Source organism: Argopecten irradians, chromosome 9, assembly GCF_041381155.1.
Source record: "Argopecten irradians isolate NY chromosome 9, Ai_NY, whole genome shotgun sequence".
Classification (NCBI taxonomy): Eukaryota; Metazoa; Mollusca; class Bivalvia; order Pectinida; family Pectinidae; genus Argopecten; species Argopecten irradians.
This window is the reverse complement of record NC_091142.1, coordinates 37,726,464-37,736,858: the sequence shown is the minus strand read 5'-3', so window position 1 is coordinate 37,736,858 and position 10,395 is coordinate 37,726,464. Positions and strand designations below refer to the sequence as shown.

General features: G+C 38.7%; 3 protein-coding genes across 3 annotated transcripts; all 3 read right to left on the bottom strand.

Annotated features, from left to right (window-relative positions):
* Positions 1–3,324: 3,324 nt before the first annotated feature.
* On the bottom strand, positions 3,325–4,096 carry LOC138330752 (uncharacterized). Its single transcript, XM_069278275.1, has 2 exons — positions 3,457–4,096; positions 3,325–3,371 (listed from the first exon to the last, which is right to left on the bottom strand). Exons 1-2 carry the CDS (start codon positions 4,094–4,096, stop codon positions 3,325–3,327), a joined length of 687 nt encoding a protein of 228 aa, XP_069134376.1.
* Positions 4,097–4,099: 3 nt separating this feature from the next.
* On the bottom strand, positions 4,100–8,175 carry LOC138330750 (uncharacterized). The gene is made up of 3 exons (XM_069278274.1): positions 6,642–8,175; positions 5,837–6,400; positions 4,100–5,748 (listed from the first exon to the last, which is right to left on the bottom strand). Exons 1-3 carry the CDS (start codon positions 8,173–8,175, stop codon positions 4,100–4,102), a joined length of 3,747 nt encoding a protein of 1,248 aa, XP_069134375.1.
* Positions 8,176–8,420: 245 nt separating this feature from the next.
* Positions 8,421–10,162, bottom strand: LOC138330749 (uncharacterized). The gene is made up of 2 exons (XM_069278273.1): positions 9,954–10,162; positions 8,421–9,300 (listed from the first exon to the last, which is right to left on the bottom strand). Exon 2 carries the CDS (start codon positions 9,162–9,164, stop codon positions 8,421–8,423), a length of 744 nt encoding a protein of 247 aa, XP_069134374.1. The 5' UTR covers positions 9,165–9,300; positions 9,954–10,162.
* Positions 10,163–10,395: the final 233 nt, after the last annotated feature.

Here is a 10,395-nt window from a genome sequence, read left to right as displayed (position 1 = left end):
TGTGATGTGTTTCTGTTTCTCTGCTCTTTGGTGAAATTGACATGTAATTTCTCATTATGTTGTGTGGTATAATTATACAAAAAGCAAAGTTGATATGATACCTCGGAGAAAATTCGTCGACGTTTGGACAGAATCTTGAAATAATTAGATATTAACGAAACTTTGTATTTAAACTAACATTAAAAAGATCTTGGACCAATATTTCTTCATAATTATTTTAAAATACCATAAACTGTACAGTTTAAACATCACATTTTGAATATCAAGGAAATGGTCAATGATTTTCGGAGCCACTGTTTCATGTTTCGGCTTTGTGTCTCGTAAACACATTATATCAATAACAAAAATTTACTATATCAATTCACGTATTCAATTTTGGTTGTGTAAGAAATATGAACTATACATATGAGAAAGAGACACATGAATTCATTCCTACATGACACAGAGTAACACAGACGTATTTTTAGAAAGCACGCATGATTTCGTGTGTGACTATACACTCCCAGTCTGTGTTTCACTGTTTTTCCATCATCTCTGAACTCTTTATTAGCAAACTGACATTTATAGAGACCCCTTAGTGGTTATGTCCGACATAAAGATTACTTACAGAATCACTATTTAAATTCAAATAACTAAGGCCAACGTCAAATGTTATACAATATGGTATAAATCGGTTTGATCACCACACATTTTAACATTAGGATGTACACCAGTATCTCAAAACCTTTATCGGAACCCTTCCTTTTGTATCTTATTACTAATTTGCGGCATAGGGTCAGTAATTCTAATCTGATTTCAAGAAAATGTTCACTACACTCAGCCGTATAGAGACAAGTGCATCATACTGACGCCATCCAATTTTCACTTTCATCAATTACTTTCACATTTGAAGGACTTGAAGTAGCCAACATAAGTAAAACTAGATTTGATCGCGATTAAAACACGAGATTTCCATCCACCAAAACAATCATGTTATCGATCAGACGATCGATCATTTTAGTACGTTTTCTCTTCGCATATTATAATATACTATATCTTTAAATGAAATCTCAACATTTTGTGTGATTTATGTGAAATGAAGCCGCCACTTTTGTATAAACTATAGTTCTGTTTTAGATGTGGTTATTAACACGTAACACTGGGTAGCGGCCAGATCTAACGGCATTCAAACAACGATGTATGTGTTAACATTATGAAAACGTGAAAGTATATCTTTATTCAAACGTAGTCCTTCAATACAAACGATATTACTTACTACCGTCAGAGATAAACTACAATATATTACTTAAAAACACATTAACGAAGTATTTTACTTTATTAGATACAAAGCCATGCTGACATGGAATTTTTTTAGGTACAACGTAGTCCTTCTGGTCATATAAAGAGGTTAACATTGGCTGTTTCATTTTCATATCAATTGCACAAATTGTTGAGATTGTATTCATAGATATGCTATATCCGGTATATAACTTATGAGTAAAATAGGAGTCGAGGTCCAAGATGTCCCAAACGTTTCAAAATTGTCCCTTTTACAAACAGTTTTAATGTACATTAATCTTTCAAACAGCGGGTTAACTGTAATAAATTTATATAAAAAAAACGCGAAGGTGGACAACATATCTTTTTTGTCGGGCTTTTTTCCATACACTTCAAAATTTTATCTAAAAATTCAAATCCTTATTCTAACTGCGTTTCGTAGAGGATGGGGCAACATCTCATATAAGATCACGCTCTGATGTCTTTGTAAATGGACCTATCACAGTACTACTTCAATTTTCTTAACGACGACAAATGAATTTGTAGGAGCTGTCATAATTATTTAGTAGTTTGTTATCAGTTTTCCCAAAGAGCACACAACATACCTACATACATATGAATGCTGTAACGAGATGTCGTTTTCAGATGTGTATAGGTGGAGAAAATGAATTGGACTTGAAGCTTGATGTACAGATGTAGTTATTTTATTTACTTTCCTGTCTGTCTGACCTTTGTTTAACTCGTAGTGTAGCTGGCTTGGTTGTGTATAAATAAAGTTCAAGAACTGATATATGGAATTCTGTTTATTGCGTTTCCCTTTTTCCATAACTCCATATAACGTAGAAACTGAAAATACAAATAACTATATTTAAACTACGTTATTAGCAAAGTACATGTACATATATTTGATACCGATTACTAAGTAACTTTAATATACTCCGTTAATAAGTACATATACAATTTTAGAATACTTCTATATAATTACAAACCTCAAAAGTGTAATAACTGAGAGAAGCGTTAAATTTGTTACACATAATGTTAAATTTGTAATACAAGGCTAGCATGAATATTGTGAAATATGTAAACATAAACATTGACAATTCCAAGAAGTAAAGTAAAACCGGAAGTAGTTCCGAGAAACAGTTGAAATCGAGAAAGTTATTATACTACATGATCTTATAAATGGCCAGAATTAACACTATCTCAACAAATCCATGCATATGTGAAATACTAAACATATTTTAGTTACATCAGTTAACATCAAATGAAATTTATGCAGAGAAATATCATAACCTTAGCTAGAATGTTGAAACGTTATTATAAACTATCTATGGAGGAGGGGACGTAACTCTTATACACACATGATATATGCGCGGGAACGAACGTCAATCCCTTCAACAATAACATAATCAAATATGATAGATACTGAGGAACATACAGGTTCTTTAGATGCGTAAACATTACATCATAATATCTCAAAATAAAATACACATATGTACCTTATTCCCTTACAACCAGCAGCTATTATTTAAGTATAATTCGTTGTGTTTCACTTCTATAGTGCACATAGCCATCTTCTTGTTTCCGGAAGTTACAACAGAGCATGCGTGGACAAACTAATATAAAAAGGCATACTATCAAATTTCCGGAAAATGAAATTTGCGATAGAAAATATTGAGTGCAATTTTTACAAATAAAAAAAAAACCAAACATTTACACTCCCACCAAAATTGCTATGAATTTTCCACAAAAGGGAGTTTACCTTACTCAATACAATTCACAAGCAAAATGCTTATGTTAATAAAGAACTTAGAACAACATTTAGTAAAGTTCAAAAAGTACAATATCAAGTAATGTTCACTACACATTTTTTAACTGTTTGTACTTAATTCTCGACAAGTAACACCAATTTGTGTATGCTGCGTTCAAGGACTGAAGGTGATGTGGTATTTCGAAGTCCCATTGATACCTTGACTCTTCGCACAAGTCCGTCATCATCTGGATATGCTTCAATGACCTTTGCGAGTGGCCATTGATTACGAGGCAGGTCAACATCCTTCACAAGCACTATGTCTCCACCACAAATGTTCCGACGCGGTTCATGCCACTTTTGTCTTAGAGAGATTTGTGCAAGATATTCCTTCCTCCAACGTCCCCAAAAATGCTCCAGCAGATATTGTACGCGTCGCCAACGCTTACGAAGATAAAGATCTTCCTTCAAGAAGTCCCCTGGTGGTGGTTGAGGTATTGATGATTTGGCAGTCAAGATGTGGTTGGGCGTGAGTGGTTCCAAGGCTTCTGGATTGTCAATTTCACTCACAGTCAGAGGACAACTGTTCACGATGGACATGACTTCGTAAAACACAGTACGGAGAGATGCGTCATCGAGCCTTCCTGGACACAATGACAGGACAGAATTCAAGATGCTCCTGACTGTTCTAATCTGCCGTTCCCAAACACCACCAGTATGACTAGCGCTTGGTGGGTTTAAGACGAAGTCACATTGCCTCTCGACTAAAAATGATGATAACTTGTTTACCTTGGCCTCCCTTTCAAACTCGTTCTTGGCACCGATGAAATTTGTACCCTGGTCCGAGCGTATCTGCCTAACGGATCCTCGAATAGCAATGAAACAACGCAGAGCGTTGATGAAAGCATCCGTTGGCATGTCATCAAGCATTTCAATATGAATGGCGCGAGAACACATGCAGGTTAATAAAAGACCATATCGTTTGATTTCCTTGCGTCCCATTTTGACGACAAATGGGCCGAAACAGTCCATTCCACAGTATGTGAAGGGGGTTGATGGTTCTACGCGATCCTTGGGGAGATCAGCCATCTTCTAACATTCTGTTGGGCGTCTTAACTTCCTGCAAATAACACAGTGACGTATGAACTTGGCAACCGTTTTGCTCCCATCTACAATCCAAAATCCGCATGAACGTAGTTTGTTGAGAGTTATGCCGCGTCCTTGATGTTTTGTTTCTTGATGAACATGCGCAAGAATCAGTCGCGTTACATGGCTGTTCTTTGGTAGAATCATCGGGTGCTTATAGCACATAGTACATTCTGCATTTCTCAGACGTCCTCCGACTCGAATGACACCATCCTGGAGAAACGGATCAAGGGGGTAAAGACGACTTGTTCTTGGGAGTGTCTCTGATGCCTTCAGGGCATTCATTGATTCCTTGAATGCTTGACCTTGAACAAGCCTTACAATTGTTCGTTCGGCGTTTTCTCTTTCTTCTACAGAAGTATGATGGGTTCCCTTGATTCCGTTTGATAATCTCTGTAATCTTGCTACTACAGATACCGTAGTTTTCCAGCTGGAAAATCTTTCAAGACAGTCAATGATGTCTAATGCAGGGGTTGTTACAGAATGAAGTACCTTTGCTTGCCTGACCTCAGGGTCTCCTGGTTGTAAACTTGTATCAATCTCATCCGATTGAATGTTGGGTTGCCACAAGAAAGGTGGTCCAGTGAGCCATGTTGAGTTTACAATCTCAGAGGCGGTAAGACACCTTGATGCATGATCAGCTGGGTTGTCCTTCGTGTCTATATAGCGCCACTGTTGAGGCTCCGTAGCATCCCTGATCATTTGCACTCGATTTGCTACGAAGACCTGGAATCGCCTTGCTTCATTGTTAATGTAACCTAATACCACTCGAGAATCAGTCCAAAAGTATTCATTGTTTACATATAGATCTAGTTCATTTTTGAGAAAGATACTCATTTTGACTGAGAGTACGGCAGCTGTCAATTCTAGTCTTGGTATTGTTACTACCTTGACAGGAGTAACTCTAGCCTTGGAGGCTACAAGAGCGCAGTGAACTTCAGTGTTGTTGACAAGACGAACATATGAGCATTGTCCATATCCGATGCTACTGGCGTCTGAGAAGTGATGTAACTCAACAACTGTAGGTATTCCAAACCAAGAGGGCTTAAGGCATCTGGGAATGTTCACTTGACTTAGATTTTGAATGTCCTTGATCCATGCTTCCCATTGAGGCTGTGAACAGTTAGGGAGTGGATCATCCCATCCTACGCCATTACGGCACATTTCCTGGAGAATTTGCTTTCCTCGAAGAGTGAATGGCGACAAGAATCCAAGGGGATCGAATACAGATGCCACAATCGATAGCATGGTTCGTCGTGTTGGAACCTCATTCCTAACAGATATCTGAAACTTGAATGTATCACATTCCACACACCATTGGACTCCAAGAGCGCGCTCGACAGGTAGTGGATCTAAGGTCAAATCTAGGCTAACACCAACGGCTCTTTCGGAAACTGGTACCGCTTGCACCACACGTTTATTGTTCGACAAGAACTTGTGAAGTCTTAACCCTCCATTTGCACAAAGATCTTGTGCATCGTTTACTAGCTGTATAGCTTCATCTTCTGTTTCAACGCTCGTCAGACCATCCTCAACGTAGAAGTTACGTTGTATAAAGGAGGAAGCAATTGGTAGCTCAGACTCTTGTGTCTTGGCTAGGTGTTTTAGACCATCCGGGGGAGGAGGCAGCACCAAAGAGGTGAACTCGCATACGATACTCTTGTGGTTTGCAATCAATATTACCAGACTCCCACCACAAGAACCGTAGGAAGTCACGGTCCTTAACATCTACGATGAACTGATGAAACGTCTTCTCAATGTCACACATGATGCCTATGGGAGACTTTCTGAACCTGCACAGAACTCCAGCAAGTGCGTTCGTTAGATCTGGGCCCGTGAGCAGATGGTCGTTTAGTGAGCAGTCTCCATATCTCGCAGAACAATCAAACACTACGCGAAGCTTGTTAGGTTTCTTGGGGTGATAAACACTATGATGTGGAATGTACCAAATGTTTCCATCATCTTCTCGAGACTTGATGTCACTGTCAACTACTTCAGCATCTCCCCGTTCTAGTATTTCCTTCATAAATTTCTGGTAATGTGCAAAGTATTTAGGATCCTTCTTGAATTTGTTCTTCAGGTGGTTTAACCTCACCTCTGCAAGAGGTTTATTATCTGGCAAGACAGGACGTTTCTTGAAAGGAAGGGGCATTTCCAATTGTTTGTCCTCACGTTGTTTGATGTGCTCCATCAAGTTTAAGAACTGTGTGTCTTCCTGCGAAAACCTTTCTCCGACTTCTTTGTCATCTGCAAAATCCGTTTCAAATACCTTAATCAATTGTTGCGGCGTACAGGATGGTAATTCCTTAATAGAAGTACGACAACTTGTTCCACTATCCAACGATTGGTTCGCTAGGGTGGCCTTTGGGTTCACATAACCAACAATACTCCAACCGAGAATAGTTTCAATAGTATATGGTTCATTGGTTTCACCTATTAAGGTTTTCCTTGGGGCAAGTGCCTGTGGGCATGATTAACCCAATCTCACAAGACTGTAGAGGTGGTATTTCATCTCTTATTGGTTGAAGATGTGGCCAATCGTCAACTGTGTTCTTCTTAGGTATGTGTGAGTAGTCAGCCGGAATGAAGTTTCTCGTGTAAGCCAGATTGATGGGTACTGTATCCTTGGCGGGTGAATTAAAGCCTCTGACCTGAAGACCGTTGACCCTTGAACTGTCTATGACAGTATGCTGCGATGTTATGGTTGATAAGCCAAGTTTAACTGGTTTTACTGTTAGCTGTAATGCAGAAGCAGTGTCGTCTAGGATGAAAGTTGTATCGCTTTGTGTATCAAGCAGTGCGTAAGTCAATACTTCTCTTGATGCTTCTTCCTTAGAGGACACCCAAACTGGTACAATCATTGAAGTTCCCTTGCCATTTTGGTGGCTTACGCGTAAGGAACTTGCTGTGTTTACGTTGTTATCAGCTATAGGGTTTGAACATGGTGTTCCCAGCTGGCGGTCTTCGTGGAGACACGTAGGATGTTTCAGCTTGCATGTGCCGCATACATGTTTCCTTTGACAGTCTTTATTCCGATGACCCCTTCGCAGACATCCGAAACACAGATTCTTTTCGCGGATGAATGACCGTTTGTCCTTTAGCGAAAGAGCTAAAAACTTATCACATCGTACCACATAATGGCCGTCCTTTTCAAAATACACACAAACCTTCGAATTCTTATCTTTGTCAGTTTGTGATTTTGAAGAGGCAGTTGAAGCTAGGACTCGTATCTTCTGTTCCTTCGAACGTTTGCGTTCTGTTTCTGTAGTGTTGTTGAGGGCATGTATGGAAGATATTGGGTTGCACGCGACCTTGGCTTCTCGAGCAACAAATTCCACAAACTGGCTAAATGATGGGTAGTTGTTTGATGAATCTAGCCCTTCTGTCACAACTCTATTCCATCTCACAGAAGCCCACTCGGGGAGCTTACCTAGTAGTTTTTGATTTTCAGAACAGTCGTTAAGGATACTCAAACTAGGAATGTGCATCATGGCTTCTTTGCAGCCTTGTAGGAAGTCTGCAAAGTTCCGTAGAGCTTTGGGATCTCTATTAGAGATTTTTGGCCAATTCTCAAGTTTTTTGCGGAATGCTTGTTGTAAAACAAACGTGTTTCCATACCGTTCATCCAACACCTTACGTGCATTCACAAATGCTGCCTCACTGCCACTATATAGGAATCCTTCAAGGGCTTGTCTGGCTGGACCACTTACATACTTTTTCAAGTAAAATATTTTCTCTTGAGGGGGAATCCCTTTGCGATCTATTAACATTTCAAAGGCGTTTTTCCATTCCATATATTCTATGGGGTCTCCCGTAAAGATACTTGGCTCGGGTATAGGAAGTCGACCAAGGCCAACAGTGTTTGCCAGTGTGTCTGCCAAAAATTTAGCATCGTTGTTAGATTGAGGTAGCATGTTTGTAATGTTAGGTTGGAATGTTTGAGCGTTTGGTGACAACCTAGTATCAGACACTGTGGTAGTAGAAGTACATGTAACAGGCACAGAGCTTCGAGTTGAGAACATGCTGGTATACGGGTAGGTAGATGGACGGTGCGAAGAACGATATGGTCCAGCAGTGAGTGGTGCATTTCCTGATACTTCCGTGTTGATAGTTGGTTCAAGGGTTGCAGAAAATGGTGAGGTATATAGGAAAGGCGTTGACGGTGGTGATGAGATAACTGGTTTCGTGCACAAAGAGGAATATGAATTAATAGGTGCCTCAGAGACTGGTATTTCTGGTTCCTCCTTTATTGCCTTGGTATATGCCTTCAGACGCGCTTCAGCGAACTCAATCCTCCTTTTGATTCTAAGTGTTTGAGGTCGGTCTGCAGCCTTTCCTCAATAGGATTAAATTGTTCTGCTGCCCTTAAGGCTTCTAAATCTGCAGCGGCCTCTGCCATTTTCACAGACAGTCTGGATCTTGAAGAGGTAGATGAGCTTACACTACTGGATGACTCTGATTCACCGAATACAGATTTAGCGTGCCTTCGGAGGTCTGAGAGGCGTCGTGCCTCGAACACGTTATCAAATGTGTCTATGTCGCTAAGTCTTTCATTTAGTATTTTGAGTAAGTCAGCACTTACGGCAACACATGCATCGATTCTGCGCACAATGTCCTGAGCTGGGGTTGAAATGTCCTTTACAATATTAAAGTTCTTTAATACACTTGCCTCAAGAGCCTTAATTTTATCAATCATTTGGCCTAAGTCATTTTCAGAACATTCTGCTTTTAAGTTTGTTCTTATCTCTTTAGCATGAATTTGCCATTTTCCATATGTAGATCGGAGCTTGGCCAAGCGTTTCTCAAGTTCTGTCTCCTGATATGCTGCCATTTTTTCTGTTAGTTTGCGATTTCTTTCCGATGTTCTGATCTCTGTTTGTATGCTGTTTGTCGACTCAGATGTCCCACTTGAGTTTGTTGTAGTACCCTTAACCTCAGTTTCGTCCTTCGTTGTTGTGTCACCATGGTCGTTTCTTTCATCTGTATCTGAAGATCCCTTATCTTTATCCATGATGATGATGTTTTCGTTAATGGGTTAAGTTTCTACTGTAGCTGGCTTGGTTGTGTATAAATAAAGTTCAAGAACTGATATATGGAATTCTGTTTATTGCGTTTCCCTTTTTCGATAACTCCATATAACGTAGAAACTGAAAATACAAATAACTATATTTAAACTACGTTATTAGCAAAGTACATGTACATATATTTGATACCGATTACTAAGTAACTTTAATATACTCCGTTAATAAGTACATATACAATTTTAGAATACTTCTATATAATTACAAACCTCAAAAGTGTAATAACTGAGAGAAGCGTTAAATTTGTTACACATAATGTTAAATTTGTAATACAAGGCTAGCATGAATATTGTGAAATATGTAAACATAAACATTGACAATTCCAAGAAGTAAAGTAAAACCGGAAGTAGTTCCGAGAAACAGTTGAAATCGAGAAAATTATTATACTACATGATCTTATAAATGGCCAGAATTAACACTATCTCAACAAATCCATGCATATGTGAAATACTAAACATATTTTAGTTACATCAGTTAACATCAAATGAAATCTATGCAGAGAAATATCATAACCTTAGCTAGAATGTTGAAACGTTATTATAAACTATCTATGGAGGAGGGGACGTAACTCTTATACACACATGTTATATGCGCGGGAACGAACGTCAATCCCTTCAACAATAACATAATCAAATATGATAGATACTGAGGAACATACAGGTTCTTTAGATGCGTAAACATTACATCATAATATCTCAAAATAAAATACACATATGTACCTTATTCCCTTACAACCAGCAGCTATTATTTAAGTATAATTCGTTGTGTTTCACTTCTATAGTGCACATGGCCATCTTCTTGTTTCCGGAAGTTACAACAGAGCATGTGTGGACAAACTAATATAAAAAGGCATACTATCAAATTTCCGGAAAATGAAATTTGCGATAGAAAATATTGAGTGCAATTTTTACAAATAAAAAAAACCCAAACATTTACACGTAGGCACGAAACAATGGAAAATTATGAAACTGAAAGCTTGTGTTTTCATTTGTGGGTGTTTGTTTTATTATTCTGTATTGGCAAACGAAAATCATGTTATGGATTTAGGCTATTATGTATCTACAACTGATAATTTGAAACAAGAGGACCAGAGGGCCTGCATCGCTTACCTTTTAACAGCCAGGGGAAGATTTTTACAATTTTAAATCCCTACCATATAAG

Bases quoted from the DNA above. Each gene is read 5' to 3' on its own strand.
- LOC138330752 (XM_069278275.1), bottom strand. From the start codon at position 4,096: ATGGCTGATCTCCCCAAGGATCGCGTAGAACCATCAACCCCCTTCACA. The intron at 3,372-3,456 runs GTAAGCGTTGGC...AATCTCTCTAAG, and splicing joins GAAGGAAGATCTTTATCTTC to ACAAAAGTGGCATGAACCGC.
- LOC138330750 (XM_069278274.1), bottom strand. From the start codon at position 8,175: ATGTTCTCAACTCGAAGCTCTGTGCCTGTTACATGTACTTCTACTACC. The intron at 6,401-6,641 runs GTGAGATTGGGT...CGGATTTTGCAG, and splicing joins AATACCACCTCTACAGTCTT to ATGACAAAGAAGTCGGAGAA. The intron at 5,749-5,836 runs GTAATATTGATT...TAAAACACCTAG, and splicing joins GTTCTTGTGGTGGGAGTCTG to CCAAGACACAAGAGTCTGAG.
- LOC138330749 (XM_069278273.1), bottom strand. From the start codon at position 9,164: ATGGATAAAGATAAGGGATCTTCAGATACAGATGAAAGAAACGACCAT.